This window comes from Episyrphus balteatus, chromosome 4 (genome assembly GCF_945859705.1).
Source record: "Episyrphus balteatus chromosome 4, idEpiBalt1.1, whole genome shotgun sequence".
NCBI classification, from domain to species: Eukaryota; Metazoa; Arthropoda; class Insecta; order Diptera; family Syrphidae; genus Episyrphus; species Episyrphus balteatus.
In genome coordinates, this window is record NC_079137.1 from 37084430 (window position 1) to 37107152 (window position 22723).

The following is a 22723-nucleotide window of genomic DNA, read 5'->3' on the forward strand; positions in this document are numbered from 1 at the left end:
TTGGCCCATCAAGGGTATCCTACCGATTAAATAACGGTTGATGATATATATATTTTTTCCACAGCCACATATTCCAACCTATTATAATTTAAACTGAGTATACTGAAAAAAAAAACCAATATCAATTTAACATTTTTTAAATATCAAATTAACATTTTTTAAATATCAGCCAAAAATGCTCTATAAAATGTGTTTTATAATATTTAAAATGTTAAAACAACATTTTTATTATCAGGATGATATTTAAATGTCACATTTTGGAAATTTTTTTTGATATTTTACTATCAATTTTTCATATCAATTTCTAATTCCAAATTATTGAAAAATATTAAATAAAATATTCTTAATGTGTACTAATTTAAAGGCGCTTTGTGTTTTTTCGAAGTAAAATGTATGATTTACTGAGAAATTTTGATCGGCACTAAGATTTTACTTCACATAGTTTGGGAGAAAATAACAAAACAATTATATCACCTATAATAGAAAAAATAATATCACCATTATTTTGTAAAGAATATTCCCTTTCAGTAATGTTTTGAAAAAAGAAAGAAAATTATTAAAATAATAAAAATAATAAAAATGAAAAGGAAAGAAATAGGTTTCATTATAACAAACTAAAACGTAAAATCTAGTCAACATTGACATTTTAAATGTCAAAGTGAAATTTTCACTATCCACTTAAACTTAAAAAAATGTCAAAATGATATTTTAATTGTCAAAGTGAAATTTTCACTATTCCACCTGAAATTAAAAAATGTCAAAATGATATGATAAAATATCAAAATTGATATTTTAATTGTTTTTTTTTTCGGTGTATAAAAGTAGTATGTTCTTTAAATTCTATCACGGCTGTTCTGATTTCCGTTCGAATTTTAGTTGCTCCGAATTCCGTATTCGAAAGCATTTTGCGGATTCATAGGTTTTTCGAACACAATTCGGAACGGATCTACAATCCGAAAAATGTTTGCCGTTTTCAATCCGGGTAGCAATATGCTACCGGAAAAAAAAATTCTCCAACTTTTTTAACTTGCTCTACAGGGCAAGTATTGGTTTCGTGTCAAAAAAAAAGGTTTTAATCAAAACCAACATTACGATGATGGAGAAGAAGTCTGGTGTCTGCGCGTCCATAAGTACACATTTCCACAGCCTAAATGGGTAGATGGATTTTCTTAAAATTTGGTACAGATGATTTTTATGGAATTCTGAAAGTTGTTTTTTGTATATCTAGCTTAGAACGTCTACTTCCCATACAAAATTTTCAAATTTTAGCAAATTTGTCGAAAACGGCTCTAACGATTTTTATTAACCTCTGCATATTCAAAGCAATTGTAATACAACTGCATTTTAAGTTATTCTCAAAAAGTTAAATAACAAAAAGTGTTACAAAAATTTGCTTTCCATGTCGGCTCTTGCCGTACATCAACCATATTTCTTTAAAATTTATTAAAGAGACAGCTCTTATAATCTGCAAAATAACTACACAAAGGTGCTTTGACCTGCAAGAGCAAGTACGTGCGACCCAGTCGTGCATTTTATTTTTTTTTTTTAGTCCAGGAAGTGAACATTTGAAAAAGTTCAGCACTATTCTGCTTTTCGATTCACTTGAAAGTCTCAAATAAAAAGCGTTCAAATGGCAGTAAAATCAAATTAACTTTGTCTGAAGTTTTGAAAAAAAAAAACAACCAACGCTTTTCCATATAAAAATAGAAGTTTTTAAAACCAAACAGGGGGTGTCATATTGAATTTTATGCGGCAGATTCTCTACTTTCCTTATTTGAAACTAATTGATGATCAATTAAACGATTTGAAATGCAAAAATGGTTCATCCCTCCTGATTAATTACTCAGGAATAGATTAATTGGTATTAACAGTAAAAAATATCTTTAAAAAGGTTACGCATACGCCATAGTGACCTCTAAGGGTAGTATAGTATATAAACATAAATGGCGTGTACAACGAAAACTACCCACCTAGAGTTATGAATTTGAATTTCGATGCACTGAATTCGAATCCAAAGTTTATTTAACACCATCAGATCCTGGTTTTAAGAAAAGTGCAAAATACCACTTAATAAAAACAATTGTTAGTTTTTTTTTTTTTTTTTTTTTTGTTCAATACAGTGCCTTTACGGAACAAACGGACCTCGGATTTGGTTTCAGTGAAACACATGGCCCTAAGTAGTTGGGCCCGGCAAAATTTACACACACTCTTCATTGGTGCTGGAGAACCTCTGCCGTCGCACACAAAAACACAAACAAAAAAGTTGTCTATGAATGTGACCACACCTTCGAAAGGTTTTAGATTCTTCGTTTGACCCGTAAGGTGCAGGTTTTGAGTAAAGTACAAAAAACCAACCAAAATCATGCAATTTAGTCATTTTGGAAACCAGGACCAGATGGAACCAAATTATTTTAACTTTTAATTTTGTGTGTGTGTAATCAATTCGCTGCCGAAATTATTAAATTTTCTCATATTCTTAATTTGAATCGCCCTTCTGTAGGTCAATGACCATAAAAGTATCTATAATTTTTCAAAAATTTGGTCCATCTAATTCCACAAAGTAAATTGGGAACTACATATCCTCGCCACAAAAAGTACTTTCAACTTTTTCCTATCTATAATGACAAACATATTCGCGCTATGATACTTTTTTCGTTTTGATCTTTGGACGCACTTATAGTCATCATAATGCAAACGCATGCATGCTAAACTACCCCACAAACGATGTTCATCTTTTGAGAATCATTAGAGGCCTTTTATTTCAGTTTTCTTTTCTCCTTGGCTTCCCTTTCATTTCTAAATACATTGCACAAAACTTTATGTACATACATCTAGGTAATATATCCTCATTTTTCATCCATATCACTCCACACTGGTGGCATTTCTTAATTGGATTTAAATTGTGTGTCGCATTTATAAAGAAAATTCTACACGCATTTGAGTGCAGATACATTATTATAACAAATGATAATTTTTCTATATTTGGATTGAATAGTTTTGTTTGGACAACTTTTCGATTTCGTTCAATTGAAGAAGGACAAAGTGTTTACAATTGTTTGATTGATACTAATTTACATAAAACAACTCTTTTTTTTTGCAAATTTTTGAGATTTTTTTTATTTTCTTTCTTTTTTGTTTTAAGTCTAAATTATAATTTATTTTTGTTTGTATACAATAAATAGACAATGCAAAGTTGGGTAGTCGGATACCACACATAATTCGATTTTTTTTTTACAAAGATGTCATATTTTATATAGTTTTTTTTTTTGTTATGGATATGGATAGAAATATAATGAACTTTCAATGAGTTTAGCCCTTAAAATCGACAGGGTATAATATGCTCATTTTCAAAAATTCATTAAATTTCTATCAACCATAATTCTGTTTTAGTTTTTTTTTTGTTCAAATAAAGTTATATAAAAAAATAAAATAAAATACCTTTGAATTATTTCTATTACCAATATATTAATTATAATTATATAAAAAAAATAAAATAATAAAATAAATGTATTTTAGTTTAATTAAATTAAAAAATACCAAATAAGATCACAATTTAAACTGTAAATACTATCAAATAGTAACACAAGATGCCTTTTACAAATAAAATGTTTTAAAAATAATAAAAAAAAATAAATATGTCGCAATATATTAATACAAAAAAAAAACGTATTTAAACTTAAACGATAAAGAAATATCGATGATGTTCTGTAATACTAAAATGTCAGTATTGGCGTCTCTCGGTGATCAAGCAGATCTGAAAAGTAAAAAAATAAGAATGATTAATTATATTATAAATATAACAGTTTTCAACAAATTTTAAATAAATGTAAAAATTGGGATATTCCCTGTACTGTAGATTTAAAAAATTTATAGGGTAAGGATTAACGGCGCTACTCCTTACACTGTAAATTTTTCAAATCTGTATAATTGAATATTTTTCAATTTTTAAGTTTCAAATTTTCACAATTTGTTCCAAAGAGTGAAAGAAATTCGTGTTTGGTTCTTTTGAAGAAATACCGAGACTTGAGTTAATGCAAAACCGATATGGGCAGTATTGACGTTTTTAGAATTGCTTGGCCTGATTTATAGGATTTTTGAGTTGCTGAATCTAAAAAAAAGCTAAAATAAAAATGCCATGAACTAATTTATTATGAATAATGAATTAATGAATTAATTAATTCTACTATTAGTTTAAAAGCCGACAGCATGGGAGTGGAGATATAAAAAAAATGTGAGTAGGCACTTTTATAGCCTTAAGCGTTCTTATAACGAATTCAAAAGTCTGGCAGCTTAAAATCATATATATATGATATTGATTTCAAGGGTTTAAAAAACGCAAGTTTTGCAATTCCTATGAACAGACTAAATTCACAGTAAAAATTAAGCCGGTATCGCTAGTTTAAAAGCTTTGTCACATAGCCGAGATTGAGTTCTTAAGGCTTAGGGAAAATGACAGAGCATAATCCCATAAAATCAGAATGTGAAATTGTGAAATAGTGTGCATACTCATATCAATTGTGAAGCGTTTTTAAACCCCCTAAAAACAATATAAAGCCGTGATTTAAAGCTGCCATACTTTGGAATTCCAGAATTTGCTTAAATAGAAGAAAATTCGGAATTGAGTGATGTCTACGAGCTCCGTTCTTAAAACAATGTTCTGTTATACTCGCACTATTCGATCGAAAATTTCGATTCATGTTATTGATTTGGTAGCAAGTATACTTAAAATATTTTTTTTTTTCAATGAAAATCATTGCTACTGTTTGTTTTTGAAAGCAAAATTCTGTATGTGATAAAACTCGGATTTAAAATTCTGTACTTTGAAATTCTGTATTATATAATCGTGTCCCCTAGATTAAAAAACAATCTATTCCACTTTTTCTTTAATTGAGTTATTTGAAAAAAAAAACGTTCCTAAGCACTTTGTTACGCTTTATTAAAAAAACAACTTCTGAATCGAATTAAACATGTATTTTTGATTTTAAACTGTATTTTTGATTTTAAACTGACTATGCTTTCTTTTGTCACCCAACGCGTTCGAAAAGTATTTAACAATTCCTTTTGGAATAGAGTTCTTTTGAAAGCCATGCATAGGAATAGTTTAGTTTTGAAATTTAGCAATAAAATTATTTTGCTTTATATCAGGAATAATATTGTTTTGATTCTCAAAAAATATGGAATACATTCGTTTTGATGCAAACCATAATATTTCTATAATGAATAACTCTGGAACAAGTTGGCTTTGAAAGTGTTTAACCACACTCAAAGAAAGAGATAAACTGCGTTTCTAACTCATTTTTCGCAAAAAGTGGAATAGATTGTTTTTGATTCTAGGGACACAATTCTGGATTCTTAAATTCTGTAAATACAAAATTCTGAATTTCTTTTATCATTTACAGAATTTTGGAGTACAGATTTTTTGATATTTTTATTTGCAGAACTTTGAAGTAAAGCTATTGACATATCATAATAAACAAATAAAACTATATCTGAAAAACGAAGATTATTAAGTAACGAATAATATTTAGCGAAGAATCTTTTCTTTTTTTTGTAAGGTTTTATATACACTGTTATACACCAGAATAATGGATTTGCAGAATTTTGAAAAACAGAATTTTGGATTTACAAAATTTTGAAATACAGAATTAAAAGAAGAGCAGAATAATGGAATACAGAATTATGTTCATGCAGAATTTTTTATTTAGATACAGAATTTTGGAATACAGTATAACGACCCGTTCCTTTTGAAATTTTCTAAATTAAAGATTTATTTTAATCTGATTATAATTTATGTGGGAGTAATTGATATCAAAACATATTTTTCTTTTTAACGTACGTATAGGAGATTACAAACAGTGTAGGTATTCAAAATAGAGATTAAATTTGCTTCTTGTAACGCATTCTACTTTGAAACACTTTGTTAAACAAAAATGGTTCGAATATTGTTACACTCTAATAGTACAATTTTCTTCAATACCTATTGACCTAAACAAACAAAAAAAAAATTATCAAAATAGATAACCATTATATTTACCTTTAGCAATACTCCACCATGGCAGTGTTACATAAGTTAAAAACGCATTCAACGGTGTCGATTGTTGCCTTCGGTTTTCCTTCCAAAAATGAAATGTTTGTGTAAATCCTCTTGTTGCCCAAAGTGGATTATAAGCACCATCATCAAGTTCTGTAAAAATCGATCGAAAACAAACAAAATTAGTTTATTTTTTCTATTTTTTTCCTAAAAACACAAAACAAAACGACAAAAACTCGTTCACACTACAAATTTCCCAATATATAAAAATGGAGGAAAATGATAAATTTAAGTGTAACAACAGTGATAAACAAAAAAAAAAATACAAACAACAACACCGATTTACAATAACAAAAACATAAATTTAAATGAAAATATGCAACAACAACTAAATAATAATAATAAACAACAAGAAAAAAAATATAACAAAAACTAATACATTATATTGAACAACCAAAAAAACAACCTTTCAACGCCTTTTTTGGCAAATCACACCAGTAATATATATCAGTTCCATCGGGTGTCCTTCGTTTTGGCACCATCCTTAGAGCCTTATTATAGAAATTTTGATGTACGGAGGATTTTTTTGATGCCCCTCCCGTACGGGGTAACGTTGAGGTTTTTGTATCTTTGTCAGCCAATCCTGCATTGGCTGCTGTCTCGGATAGAGATTTTCTTGTCGACTCTGCGGAATTTTTATTAATCGTTACTCCTTCGTTGTTGCCATTGCAATCGTTATGGCTATTATTGTTCAACATTGGTGTACTTTCTGTGGCATTATCTCCATCGACATCGATGTCATCAACTTTTGTTTCTGGAGAATTTTTCAGGGGTTCGGTTGGTGGGGACGTAAAAACATCGTCGTTATCTTCGTTCGACTGTTGTAGTGGATGGCTGTCAGAGTGTCCAGGTACGCATTTTTTAAATGAATAGGATTTTTGCGCTTGTTCCACGGGAAGTTCTTCTTTTCCTCGAACGCTTATCATTAGTTTACTTTCCGTTTCGCTAAGAATTGCAATTTTACCCGACGATGCTACTGTTTCGCTTCCTATATCGCCATTTAGGGATGTAGCATCGTCGGCTATTTCATATTCCTGTTGCGGTTTCAAATTGTTATTGGAACCGTTCAGTGATGCATCACACGATTTGGCTTTCTCTGCTCGGCTCTCCTTGGCACACTTTCCAGATTTGTCCTTCTTCGGACTGGCACTCTTTTTATTATCCTTCTTTGATCGTGACTTATCTTCCGACGATGAAGAAGAAGAAGACGATGCAACAACCAATTCACTTTCTACACTCAAAATAGTCTTGTGCTTGGGTTTGGACTTTTTATTGGGCATATTATTGAGACAGGCTGGAGTAGAATTTGTCGCTGCTTCATCTTCACAAGCTCGACAATACACATCAGACATTTGTGCAGAATCTGTGTCAGACCATCGCTTGCAAGGTGAGCCCCGTCCAAAGCAATTACCACAACCACCTGTTGTTGGTGAAGTCAAGCTGTCTGCGATACTTTGAGCTGTAGTTGGAGCGGTAGCGTTAGCAGTGCTGTCGATTGCGTTCAATTTTGCCTCCGATGCCGAGAAAGCAGGACGAAGATCTACAATTAGATCAAAAACATGTGATTTTTTAAAACAAAAAAAAAAAAGAAAAGAAGAACCAAAGAAACAAATCACAATTCAAATCAAACCAGGTAGGGGAGAGGAATGCAGGAGAGGAAGGATTGTCGGGCAGAGGGCAAGTAGTGTCAAGGAAACAAAACTTGAAAGCAAATCTTGCATTTGGCACAGAGCGCACTAAAGCAATTAGTTTGTGTGTGTGGTAAGTTAGTGTATGTGTATTGTCTTGAGTCTTAAAATAGGGTTAAAGTAGAGGAGAGAAAATATATTTCATCCCCGAGAGAGAGAGAGTCCTGCTTTCCCGGCAAAATTGTTATTATTTTTTTTTTATTTTTTTCATAAATTATTTTTAATTTTTTTTTTTCTGAAGCATTTATTAATATTTATTTCGTACAAAAGCAAGCAACAAGAGAGATAGAGATTATATAAAATAACGAGGAATATATAATTTTTTTTATTTTTGACAAATTAAAGTAAAAAATTCATGCGATACTAAAGTTGCAGGACAAAATGAATTAAAAATGCAAATTATAAAAAAATAAAAAAATAACAATTTAAAGGAAGATTTAAAAAAAACTTGTGTAGTGTTATGATTATTGAGAGAGAGAGATAATAGAGACAAAAATAAAAAAAAATGTCGAAAAAACAGGTAGCAAGAACAAAATGTTAAAAAAAAAACTAAATAATTTCATTTTATAATAATTACCATCTCTTAAATCGCCAGCTTCAATTTCAGACACTTCACTGGCCAATGAATCTAGACCTTCATTTTCAGAACGTGCCTTCGAGCCGGCAGTTGTGTCGGTGGTATTCTTTGCACGCCATCCATAGCGTGAGAAATTATTTAGATTTGCACTCGGATCACTGAGTCGCCGCTGATGACGATAGTTATAATAGTCGTCGGGATCTTCATCCCAATCTTCCCACATGTCGGTGGCACAGAATCTGTAATGTTAAATTTAATTTTAAACTTATTAATTGAAAAAGATAAGCAAGGCAAAACAATGAACTAGCATCAAAGAGTTTAATGGCTATAAAGCTCAAGAGGATAAATAGATATTTGTATGATTTAGTGTTTCTTTTGATTCGAATTGATTTTGGTATGTGTTTTCGAATGAATGAGTAAAATTATTGGGCATGTTGTTTACATACTGAAATATCTAACTGATCTATGGCTATCCAGAATTCCGCACACACTTGAAAATAATTCTGGAAACGTATTTATGAGCTATAACTATTTCTGAAGGAGATATGTATGTACAACATAAAATGTGCTCTTCTTAATTAACAAAACTAAATATTTTCAAAAACTTCGAAGTTACTATTGTTAAAAAGCGTATTTAGCGCCTTCTATACCATAGATATTTCCTGCTTACTGGCTTCTTATTTCTGAATCCATTTGTGTTATGTAATTATTATTATTCATAATATGCCCAAAACAGCTCCAAAACAAATCTTTCGTTAAATTAAGATCAAAAGTGCATACCTTACCCGTCATCGAACCAATTATGGCCACTTTGAACCTATGTCTAGAATGCTAAGGCACTCGAACGAAGCAATGCCCTCCTTTGACTTCCATATAAGTAAATCGTCACTTAGAAAAAATCTCCGGAATATAATGCTGCACTAATCATTCCCATCTTATGCCCCGATATGAACACCTCCATCCAAATCCCCTTATTTTTTAAGCTTGGTGTTTAATGTTTAAGTTTTTGGTTTTTTTTTTCGTTTTTGTTGTTTCCCATAAAACAACATTAAGGTGGGCCTTAGGGCCCGGTCTTAATACAATAAAAACAACACAAAACAAGAACCAAAAAAAAAAAAAAATGTTAAATTAGTCTAAGGTAATTTAAGTTAGTTTTTAATTAGTTTTAAGTCATAGCTTGTACTAAGCTTAAATAAATAAAATAAAATACATTATATAAATAACTGCTCTTAACTCAACGAAAGATTTGCTGTTCAACGGTTTCGAGCATTTCAAAAAAAAAGTGCATCAAATGCATTTTTCCCATTTCTGATGCAACGCCATTGCAATTTGCTCAACGAAAGATTTGCTGTTCAACGGTTTTGAACATTTAAAAAAATGCATCAAATGCATTTTTACCATTTCTAATGCAACGCCATTGCAATTTTGATCTTTATTCAAGGAACGATTTGCTATTCAACTGTCTTGAACATTTTTGAAAAAGTGCACATTTTTACCATTTCTGATGCAATGCCAGTGCTCCTTTGCTCTTAATTCAAACAAAAATTTACCATTCAGATGTTTTGAGCATTTTTGAAAAAAATTTCATCAAATGCATTTTTACCATTTCTGATGCAACGCCATTGCAATTTGGTCTTAATTCAACGAAAGATTTACTGTTCAACGGTTTTGAGCATTTTTGAAAAAAAGTCCATTAAATTCATTTACCATTTCTGATGCAATGCCATTGCAATTTGGTCTTAATTTACCGAAAGATTTGCTGTTGAGCTGTTTTCAACATTTAAAAAAAATATACATCTAATGCATTTTTACCATTTCTGATGCAACGCCATTGCATTTTTGCTCCTAACTCAACGAAAAAATTACCGTTGAGCTGTTTTAAACATTTTTTGAAAAAAAAGTGCATCAAATGCATTTTTACCATTTCTGATGCAACACCATTGCATTTTTGCTTCTAACTCAACGAAAGAATTACTGTTGAGCTGTTTTCAACATTTTTGAAAAAAAGTGCATTTTTACCATTTCTGATGCAACGCCATTGCATTTTTGCTCCTAACTCAACGAAAGAATTACCGTTGAGCTGTTTTGAACATTTTTGAAAAAAAGTGAATTTTTTGCATTTTTACCATTTCTGGTGCAACGCCATTGCATTTTTGCTCTTAATTCAACGAAAGATAAACCATTCAACTGTTTTGAACATTTTTGAAAAAAAGTGCATCTAATGCATTTTTACCATTTCTGATGCAACGCCATTGCATTTTGGCTCCTAACTCGACGGAAGAATTACGGTTTAGCTGTTTCTAACATTTTTGAAAAAAAGTGCATCTAATGCATTTTTTCCATTTCCATTAAATTCATTTACCATTTCTGATGCAATGCCATTGCAATTTGGTCTTAATTTACCGAAAGATTTGCTGTTGAGCTGTTTTCAACATTTAAAAAAAATATACATCTAATGCATTTTTACCATTTCTGATGCAACGCCATTGCATTTTTGCTCCTAACTCAACGAAAAAATTACCGTTGAGCTGTTTTAAACATTTTTTGAAAAAAAAGTGCATCAAATGCATTTTTACCATTTCTGATGCAACACCATTGCATTTTTGCTTCTAACTCAACGAAAGAATTACTGTTGAGCTGTTTTCAACATTTTTGAAAAAAAGTGCATTTTTACCATTTCTGATGCAACGCCATTGCATTTTTGCTCCTAACTCAACGAAAGAATTACCGTTGAGCTGTTTTGAACATTTTTGAAAAAAAGTGAATTTTTTGCATTTTTACCATTTCTGGTGCAACGCCATTGCATTTTTGCTCTTAATTCAACGAAAGATAAACCATTCAACTGTTTTGAACATTTTTGAAAAAAAGTGCATCTAATGCATTTTTACCATTTCTGATGCAACGCCATTGCATTTTGGCTCCTAACTCGACGGAAGAATTACGGTTTAGCTGTTTCTAACATTTTTGAAAAAAAGTGCATCTAATGCATTTTTACCATTTCTGATGCAACGCCATTGCGTTTTTGCTCCTAACTCAACGAAAGAATTACGGTTAAGCTGTTTTGAACATTTTTGAAAAAAAGTGCATCTAATGCATTTTTACCATTTCTGATGCAACGCCATTGCATTTTGGCTCCTAACTCGACGGAAGAATTACGGTTTAGCTGTTTCTAACATTTTTGAAAAAAAGTGCATCTAATGCATTTTTACCATTTCTGATGCAACGCCATTGCATTTTTGCTCCTAACTCAACGAAAGAATTACCGTTGAGCTGTTTTGAACATTTTTGAAAAAAAGTGCACCTAATGCATTTTTACCATTTCTGATGCAACGCCATTGCATTTTTGATCTTAACTCAACGAAAGAAATACCGTTGAACTGTTTTGAGCATTTTTGAAAAAAAAAGTGCATCTTATGCATTTTTACCATTTCTGATGCAACGCCATTGCATTTTTGCTCCTAACTCAACGAAAGAATTACCGTTGAGCTGTTTTGAACATTTTTGAAAAAAGGTGCATCTAATGCATTTTTACCATTTCTGATGCAATTCCATTGCATTTTTGCTCCTAACTCAAGGACAGAATTACCGTTGAGCTGTTTTGAACATTTTTGAAAAAAAGTGCATCTAATGCATTTTTACCATTTCTGATGCAACGCCATTGCATTTTTGCTCCTAACTCAACGAAAGAATTACCGTTGAGCTGTTTTGAACATTTTTGAAAAAAAGTGCATCTAATGCATTTTTACCATTTCTAATGCAACGCCATTGCATTTTGGCTCCTAACTCAACGAAAGAATTACGGTTAAGCTGTTTTGAACAATTTTGAAAAAAAGTGCATCTAATGCATTTTTACCATTTCCGATGCAACGCCATTGCAGTTTTGCTCCTAACTCAACGAAAGTCTCGATAAGTGGGAAAAGTGCAGTTGATGTCTCTTAACAATTTGCCAGTATTTCTTTTACTGTTAACTCTTAAGGCAATTCAACAATTCCTTTATCATCCTTACGAAATCGATTACCAAAAAAATATATCGGTATTTTTTTTAGTAAAGACCCAAACCTAAGTTTGGTATATCGATTTTTATTTTTTTTAAATCTTACAATTCACAGCCACTTACTGCCAAAAGTTGTACCTAAGCAGCAATTTTGATGAATATTTTCAGTGTCATCGGACGAAAAAGTGAAAATCGATAAATACAAACAAAAAAAAAAATCGATAACAGAAAAATAAATTTTAAAAAAGGAAAAAAGAAATCGATATAAAAGAATTAAAGAAATGGATAACTTAATGAATAGAGCTTTTATAAGACATGTAAGTTTAATTATTTCTGGTATTGAAACAATGGTTTTTAATTATATTTTATTTTTAATTTAGTTCCGCGGCAGGGAGTGGTCCAATCCAAGGACCTGGTTTGGGAGGCCCAATAATTTGGTAATCTGAATTTTAAATTAAAAAATCGGGGATGGGCCACATGTCCTGGTAAGCCCCTAGACTCATATTTGTTTAATTTTATTTCCTAAAAATCTTGACATTTTTCTTAAATTTTCTTTTTCTTCCTCCAGCCAAATATAGGGGTCATTTATTTCCCGCGGGAAAATATAATTGTGACCAGGAATAGGGTGGTTAGAATACATAGGAGGGTCCATTTCTCGGTAAATATGTTGAAATTTTTGATATTTAATTTTTATAATAATATTTTTTATTTATTTGACATTTGATTGCTATGTTTTTTTTTTTATTTTCAGAAATATAATTTGTTTGTTCAGTGGGTGAAGATGAAATTTTGGAAATTTAAGCGGATATTAAAGAGAAAAATGGGCTTTCAGTCAATAATAACAATCGTTTGTGCGATTTGCTTTTTTATTGGCTTGAGCTTTTATTAATTTATTTATTTATTGTATTTTATTAATTAATTTTCTTTTAATTTTCTTTACAGGTAAATTCGTTTAAATAAAATTTACATCGTTGAGAGTTTCTTATTCACCAAAAAAAAAAAAATGTCTTTTTCTTTTTACTTTTTTGTGGATATTTTCTTTCTTTTTCTATTTTTTATTGATCTTTTCAGCTTAGGGTAACAATATTGTCTCCATAATTAGCAGAGAAAAATATTTTAAACGATTCAATCAATAAAGAAATTTGAATTTTTATGAACTGAAGAAAAATATTCATGTCTTCTGACTTCCAAATGGAATGGAAGCTTGAATTGACATTTTTTGTATTGGGTATCGTTTAAAATTTTTTTCTCAGCCATTATTTTTAATAAATCGAGGGATTCGTAAATAAACGTTGTTTATGTAAGTAAGTATCGTAGTCAAACTTGAGAAGAAAGATAAAAACTGAATTTTTTGAAATTCTTGAGCATATAAGGTTTAAGGTTTTAGATTTTATTTATAACATAGTATTTCCAGGACCACGTATTTTTTGTATACATTTTTATTAATTGACTCACTTAAAATAGAGATGGGGGTCTCCACTCGCTTTATTACCCAATTAGCGCGGAATGCGCCGCGCGCGCGCGCCGTTTTGATTACAAAACTGATGAAACCTTTGAGTAATAAGTTAATTTTTACGGCAATGTAAAAATAAAAAATGGTCTTAAACAATTCCCCTGAAAACTAGTCTCTCACCTTTATTAGATACCTGCTTGTACTACCAACATAGGGAGAGCAGCCCGGTGCTCGAAGGCTGTCCTATTTGTTGCATTTAAAAATTTGATCAAGTCTTTGATCTTTATTTCTGAGAGCAGATCTATGTCATTTTAAAAATTCACTCCACAGAAAAAGTGCTCTCTTCGAAGCCAGGGCAAGACATTGGCAAAGAAAGTGAAAGAATGTCTTTTTTTCCTACTAGTCTAAACAACTACGCGATAGTTAGTTTTGTGTGTTGTCGGAAGTAAGACCACAGTTAAATATAATTATAATTTATTTAAAGGGAAGACAAAGAAAAATAGTTGAAAATGTGTTATATGTTTACTCTTTTGGGAATTATATCGATCACTGAAACAACTGAAGTTATGATTTAACAGTTAAATGACTTATTTTAATAAGGCAAAATGTGTTCTTCAAAAAAATGATGTCAATTCATACAGCGCAGACTTAACCTAACCTAACCTACATCTTCTTGTCCTCTCAAATTGTAGCTTGAATTCACAAGGAGAACTTAAACATTGAGTTGTCATTATTTCTAACTAATCAATTGAAACTGCATGTCGAAAGTATTCCTCCCTGAACAATGAGTGCTTCGAATTATAAAAAATAAATGATTCATACATTGACATGTTTACAATCGAGCTTAACTATTTGAAATAAATCGATCGTGCTATGAAATGTAAGATGATTGTGCATAACTCTTTTTCTATATTGCAATCAATTTCATTATAAAACTAGACTTTGCTCTTGTGTCATTCACATTTCAAATTTAAAACAACAATACAGCAAATCTTTACTCTACTTTAGATGATACCTCAAATAATTCCTCATGACCATTCGTCTGGGGTAGCAAGAATAAAATAAAATTCATGTAAAATGTGTTACGGGTGTGCATTTTTGTTTGTGCAAATTGTCGAAAATGTTGATTTTCTAACGAGTTCTAGCTGTTTTCAATGAGCAAAATGTAATACTTGACTGATTCAAAAATAAATATTATTGAAATTGAAATAAAGATTATGCAAATAGGATGACATACCCTGGTTCACTAGTGGGTGTTTCAACACCAGATCCCTTTGGTTTTGTAACTGCCATTTCAGCGTGTCCTTTTCCCTGTGGACCTTTCATACGAACGAATTCGCAACGTGTCTGGACTCCAGCACCACTACTAAACAGCCCGAATGACATTCTTTGAGCAACTTTAGAGCTTAAACTTGATTGCTAAAAAAGGTGTACATTTTTTTAGGACTTTTATTAAAAGAGATATAAATACTCACCCTTGCATCGTAGACCTTTTTTAAGGCATCATAACGAATAGAACCCAAAAATATAACACCTTGTACAGAACCATCTTTGTCATTGGCAACCAACTCGACGCAAACCATTTCCCCATCACGAACCAAAATGTCGCTAAAAACCTAAAAATAACAAAAGAATAAAAGTATTTTACTGCTAATCACCATAAACTGCCTTAAAGCAATTTTGTGTGTGGGTTTTTTATTTTAACTGAACACAACAAAATAGAAGATATATAGGACAACCAACAACTACACACCTCATCGAAATTGTCGACCATGAAACAAATGTGCGGATAAGTCATCTCTTCGCCTTCACCTTTTGTGTCCATTTTTCTACGACTTGGCGAGGCATATACACGCTGTGAATGTCTCCTTAGAACTTGTAATTCTTTTGGGGATGTTCTTGTGCAAATTGCCAGCGTTAGTGTGTAGTCAAATTGGTGTATGACCATATTTAAGTAAACTGTCTCCTCCCAATCAACATCTGGGTCACCAATGGGTAGTTTACGTGAATCCTTTCGAAACACATCGACTTCAGTCTGTATTAAAAAAAAGGAAAATACAACAATTTAGAGTATAAAAATAATTATTCTAGGTCATAATTCTGTTTTAGATTACTTACCTCATATTTCGGCATATGCCTGGAAGAACTCTTGACATGTTTTTTTCTAACAAAGAATAACAAGTCATCAGAGTCAATACTATGAACTGGTTCGGATTGAAACAGGAAATGTCTCACAAAAAGATCTGTCCAATAGGTTGTTCCTTGGAGTACCACAAAGCCACATTCTAGAAAAATAGCAAATATTTACATCAAATGAAAAAAATGTTTCTAGGGTAATTTGAAATCATAAAAGATGATGAATGGCAATGAAAATACATCGACACTGAAACGCATCTTATTACGTAAGTAGCATTGACTCTTATCGATGCTAATTGGCAAACATACAAGCCAATTCTACACATTAACAATGACAGTAATAAGAAAAGCCAGGAAGAGATGTAAGTTTTCTGAGGCCAATAATATTGGAGAACAAGGCTGACTATTCCTCAGTTTTTTTAATACAGCTTTAGGATTGTGTGTTTGAAAAAAGGGTGTATTTCTGTTCAACTACTTGAAATGTTATAATTTAAATAAACGTTAAAGACTGGATCAATATTTTTCAAATCACAGTCTGTATTATCGATATGACAACAGTTTTTCGAATCGCCTGAATAACTTAATGAAATATTTTAATAGTAATAAGTCAAAAAAGGAAGTGTTTCGTATTGTTTAAAACATGGATTTATTGATACAAAACAACAATTTAACACATTTCTTGTTCAATAAAGAAGGAGTTATCAACACACATGCTGATTTTTGTTAATATCGTGTTAAATTGTGGTTAATTTTAACATGAAGTTAATGTTTTAATTACAAATGACAGTTTTAGAATATTCTTCTGATTTAAAACCATTTGAGCCTATTTAAGAACGTATACGGTAATTTTTAGCAATTTCCAATTTGAATGCATTTTAAACTTTTCAAATAAAAATTGATTTTAAGATTTAAATGGAAAGTTTGTTAAGTTGGTACTTATCTTTGCATACCTGTCTGTGGTACCAAGCTGGACTTGTCTTTAAGCTATTGTGATTAAATGTCAACAGGGGGTAGAAATGGGCCTGATTTACATACTTTAATGCAAATTGGCGCTCTTAGAGGGAGTCGTTTTGTTTTCGTTTTAGGACAAATGACATACGTAATATACGGATAGAAAGCGAGTAAAATACATACTTCCAATACAATTGAGAACTAAAAAGAAAGGTACGCCTAAAACCTCATGTTATAAGCGAATACAAAAACACCAGCATTCTGTTGGCTTGCTGCTGAATTCTGATATTAACCCATCGAACACTAAAGGGGTATTAATTTAAGAGTTATAATATCCTCGACATCAAAATAAAAACAGTGCCGAATAAAAGGAAAAAGAATGTGATAATTCTATTTTTTCGCACTGGAGGTAGGTAATCTTAACATTAACTGGTTAATCTACACTCGAACTGTTTTAAGCACAATAACGGTAAAATCTTTACTGCTATAAGGAGTTAATTTGATTTCTACTATATGAACTGCCAACAAACTAAATTATTCCTATGAATCTGTGTCATTTTTACTGAATCCGATTAGCCTGACTTTTCCTTAGCTCTACGTTTATTATGCTCAATCGTTCGTTGGCATCATTTTTCAATAATCGCAACTGGGATTTTTTGTATTCAAGATAAAAATAAAAGAAATGGTGTTGTCAGTGCAGTGGTGTAGCATGCAATTTTTAACCTGTGGGAGTTGTGGGTTTTCGTAAATCTAGGAATGTTAAGTTTTTTTTTTGTTTATTTAAAAATCCTGTTCAATGCTTAAAATTTAGATTACAAAATAAATACAAAATGTTTCAGTTTTTTTTACACAAATTCAAAGCTATGCTATTACATTCAAACCAATTTTGGCTAGATGCTAACATAATACCTTTTTTGCACTCCTGTACGTTTTTAGAATGAAATTGAGAAGACAAATAAATATCCTACAGTATTTTTGAATGAAATGCAAGTGTTTTTTGGCTCAGTTTGCCATTTATTTAAAGCTATTTTCTGGCACCTGGCTTATCGAAACATAATATACCTAATTGCTTGCAAATTAAGGGGGGAAATCCCTCTGGACGACGGGTTTTTCAAGAATTTTTTTTGGAAAACCGAAAGCATTTGTTTAAATTTGGGAAAATACATGATATTATTGAAATCATGAAGTGTTAACACAATTTTTTTGAAGTAATAAAAAAACAAAATTGCGGCTCTACAGCAGTTCAAAGTTGATGCCTCGCGTTTGCGCCGTGCAATGCCCAGGTGCAGTTAATTATTTATTATCAAAAGAGAAATTTTTTTCCTTTAAAATATATTTATACGCATTGCATGAACCTAAATTTAGCAAAAAAAAAGTCTAAAATAAAAATTATAGACTAAAAAAACGAAAAAACACAATGTTTTTTTATAAACAAATTGTTAAAAAAAATATTTATTGTGAAAATTATATTGAACTTTTAGGTTCATGCAATGACCAATGAGTTAACGAGTAATTTGCACTTTATTTCAAGTTGATAGCTTCATTAGTTTTTGAGTTACCTTGCACGGCGCGGAAAAAAAACGTGTTTCGAGAAAAATTCGTTTAAAGTTTTCATTTTTGTACCGTGGTAGGGTCGTAATGCATGGGTTTCAGGACTATCTGGGGACTTTTGAGGCTTCATTGAAGGCTAAGACCACTAAAATAGTTTCTTCGGCTGATAAATGACTTTTTTAGGCAAAAAATTAATAATGCAAAAATTAAAAAATTCCAGAGGGTTTTCCCCCCTTAAAGGTCCTTATATTTCTTGAAGATATCCTTTTTTGGTTCAAATGTTTTTTTTTTTAACTGATTTTGTTTTTTAATCCCCATAAAATGTTTTAACTTCGTCTATGGGTGTTACCATTTGAAAACATTTTTATTATATTAAACATTGATAATAAAATGAGAACTTATACGAAAGTTTTTTTTATTTTTTGTCAAGATAAGAATCTCATTGTTTAGTAGCAAATGATTGGGAGTCAACAGCTTTTCAAAAAAAAAATTGTCTCTCTTCTTATAAAATTATGAAAATCTTTTGTATTTATCAGTTCTTCAGGAAGTTTTAAAGGGTAAAAATTGTTTTGTACACAAATAGGTATTTTGAAAGACGATATGCCTTTACATTATCTTCTCAACGAGTCATAAAAGAACAATGCCAACCTCATCTTCTATGAAAAAAAGATAAGAAGCATTTGAATATAAACGAAGATGAAACAAAATAAAATGCATGAATGGGGTCGAACGTACTTGCTCTTATGGGAAAAGTAACTCTAATATTAAAGCTTTTTATTGAACAATATTAGTTTTTATAATTGAAGGTTCCAGGGGAAAAACGGCACATGTCCACTTTTTACCATAAATAAACTAATGATGAGGTCTTGTTGTACTTACTGAGCACTATCTGGTGGCATCTTTACTTTTATAAAAAAATTTAAGTCTTGCTGAAAAAATAAATAAATTGTTTGCTTTTAGTACTAAGTTGTATGGAGAACAAAATTTAAAAATACGTTTTTCTCGAAATGAGTTGGAATGGACTTGTGCTGTTTTTCCCCTGGATCCTTCAATTAATTAAATGCCGTTTTAAATGCTCTTTTACACAAAACCAAGCATGTCATTTGATTTTTTTTGTATAACGGAGAGTTTTTAGAATAAAATTTCGAAAATCGTAAGAGCCGTTTAAAAAAAAAATAAATAATTTTTCATATATAAAAATTTTCCAACATTTCAAAAAAAAAGTTGGTATGCCATTTTTAAGAAAATATTATTCAAGTTTCAATAAAATTCATCAACCCGTTTTCAAAAATTTGATTTTTTTCAAAAAAAATGTGTTTTTTAGAAAATTTTATAAAACTTTTATATAATCTTTCGTAGCGCAATGACTCAGTTTTTGGTAAAATTTTCAAAAAAGACGTAAAAAACAGTTATAATACAAGGAAAAATAATTAAAAAAATTAAACTTTAATTTTTTTTTTTTATTTCTTTATTGAGAAAATTTTAATGTTGCAGATTTTCCAAATTTCACTTTCTGTGCCATTTTTTTTTAACAAAGCACTTGCAATTGAAATCTTTGAAACAATTATTTGTTTTGTTATTGCATAGGCGTACTGCACACTTTTCGCATAAAGTTTGTGTAAAACCAATATTTTTGGGTTTTGGGCTAAAAATATACTTTGACAAATGAGAGCACAGAGCACAAGTCATGTAGCGGGTTCGAACAAAGGTCATGCCTAGATTTAGAAAAAAACGATACATACATTTTTTATACCGTGAAATGAGGTATGTTGCAGATCTGCAACTCAGTGCAACGAAGATAACGTTTATTTTAACGTTTCTGTATAAACATTTTGGTTGAAATCTTCTTTTTCGTTTACATGATTTTCATAAATAGAAAAAAAAACCGTTCTATGGTAGGTACCGTTAATAACGGTACAAAATATATTTTTTTTTTTTTATTTCAAAAGAAGGCTCTTATGTGTAACTCTAAATAGAAAAAAATTAATCAAAATCGTGAGAGCCGTTTATGAAATAATTTAACTTTTCTATTTCCGTTTTATGTCAGGTACCGTTAGTTTTGGTCCTAAAAAAATTTTCAAGGGAATCACCCAATTTTTCTCAATTTTTGGACCTCAAATATCTTTTAAACGATTAGATAAACGAAAAAAGTGTACAAAGCCTTTTTTGTAGAGCGTTCAATTTTCTACAAGAATATTTGTAAAGAAATTTTTTTTTAGTAGAAGATTGATGTAAAAATGTGAAGCGGAGAGCCTTCTCATTAATATAAAGAGCTCATGTTTGGTGAGTATATTCTAGAGGTGTGTATATACTAGCAATTGATTTTACGGAGTACTTATAAGATCAAACAAACAAATTTATATTTTTTTGACCCACCCTAATAAACATTCATAATAAAATGGGAACTTACACGAAAGTTTTTTTTGAAAATGATTGGGAGTCAACAGCTTTTCAAAAAAAAGTTGTCATCTATTTTACCTACTTATCAGTTCTTCAGGAAGTATTAAAGGGGTAAATTGTTTTGAACACAAGAGAAAGACGATGCCTTTACATTATCTCCTCTCAACGAGTCATAAAAGAACAATGCCATCTTCATCTTCTATGAAGAGAAGATAAGAGAAGCATTTGAATATAAACGAACACAAAACAAAAAAAAATGAGGTAGAAATAAAAAACCCAGAAAATATGTATTAAATGAAAAAATTCTCGAAATACCTTCCTACCTATAATCATGGATCTTTATTATGAATGACTCCTACACTCAGGGGATTTTTTTCTATTCTACAAACAATTCAATCAATCGATTTATTATTATCTGTGAAAAGACAATAAACTCAACCCTGTCGTGTCTCATCTTTTGTTTGGGCGTCATTAAAATGCACAAGGTGAGCGAGATGCACAGGGGAGTCCCACTACCCTTTTTTCATATAAATATTTTATTTAACGTATACCTACACAGACGAGAGACGACGTTATGTTGGTGGCATCAAGAAGTCTCTGTGATAAAATCGATAACAGACTTAAAATTTTTGGGTAGGGTAGGAATAATGTCCTTTGAAAACGATACCAACTTATTTTGCCAATAGAAGAGTAGAGATAATTTTTAAAAGAAAAGAAAATAATAAAACTTACCATCTTTTAACAATTGTCGCATTTCTTTTGTTCTTTGAAAATTAATATCCTCCAATAATTGCTGCAATGGTGTTTGAGCTTTTAACAAGGATCCACTGGCTAACGCCATCTTTTTTTGGATTCTTTTTTTCCGTTCCTGTTAAACCAAAACGACGATGGAAAAAGTTATGGAACAGGAAAGTTTTCGCTGAGGAAATTACTTTTTTTTGTATATTTTGTGTAAATCCCCACTATTTCGAGTTTGGATTTCGTCAGAATTAAGTAATTTATAGCACACAGATGTTGGTAAAAAAAATTAATATATTATATTTGTACTTTTTTGTTAAGACATTTTTTATATTGATTAAAAAAAAAAAGTTGTTCACTTTTTTATGGAATGATTTTTTCTTTTGTTCTATTTAATTCCGAACATTGTTGTTGAATGGACATCCCTTAGCAAACTGAGTTCGAATTGATCTCTCTCCTGGAAGAACGGATATTTGAAAAATTATAGATTTATTTTGATTATACTGCGCAAATTCATGAAATCAAGTTTCAATAAAAAAAAAACATAAAACATGAAGGGGGAGGATTTTGGAGACAAATAGAAAAAAGCTAAACAAAAACTTTTGACATTTGACAGCCGGATCTCGAACATATGATGGAACTGGCACATTTTTTGTTTCGTTTTAATTTTTCATTTCTCATTTCGTTTTGTTTGTGTTTTTGCAGGGATGTTATAGAGGAATATAACTTTTAACTTTTTGTTTGCGTTGATGTAGTTAAATAGCCTTACTAATAATCAAATTTAAAGCTCAGTTAAATATTTAACTGAGCTTTAAATATTTCTCCATACCAATAACCAATTTAATAGTCAGGTTAAGGGTTAACGCCACGTTAATTTTATAGTTGGGAAACTGAACTATAAACGCACGGTTAAATTAAAACGCACGATTTGCACTGTCATTTGACAGCAAAAAAAAAAACATTTGTCAAGTAAACAAGTTGTTGAGAAAAATTAAAAGTATTGGCGGCAAATTATTAAATAAGTAAATGGAAACATTAATTTGTTTACTCTTTTTTATTAATAAATATTCATTACTTTCAGAATAGGCTGAAAAAGAAAACTTAAAAAGAAATAGATCTGCACATATTCATCGTCGTACTTCAC

At 30.6% G+C, this 22723-nt stretch overlaps 1 protein-coding gene across 1 annotated transcript; it reads right to left on the bottom strand.

Moving 5' to 3' along the window:
• Nucleotides 1-3497: 3497 nt before the first annotated feature.
• LOC129918359 (uncharacterized) lies at nucleotides 3498-22150 on the bottom strand. Its single transcript, XM_055998838.1, has 9 exons — nucleotides 21574-22150; nucleotides 15922-16088; nucleotides 15557-15838; nucleotides 15279-15419; nucleotides 15041-15222; nucleotides 8357-8595; nucleotides 6498-7631; nucleotides 6035-6184; nucleotides 3498-3754 (listed from the first exon to the last, which is right to left on the bottom strand). Exons 1-9 carry the CDS (start codon nucleotides 21680-21682, stop codon nucleotides 3714-3716), a joined length of 2445 nt encoding a protein of 814 aa, XP_055854813.1. The 5' UTR covers nucleotides 21683-22150; the 3' UTR covers nucleotides 3498-3713.
• Between the last annotated feature and the right edge of the window lie 573 nt (nucleotides 22151-22723).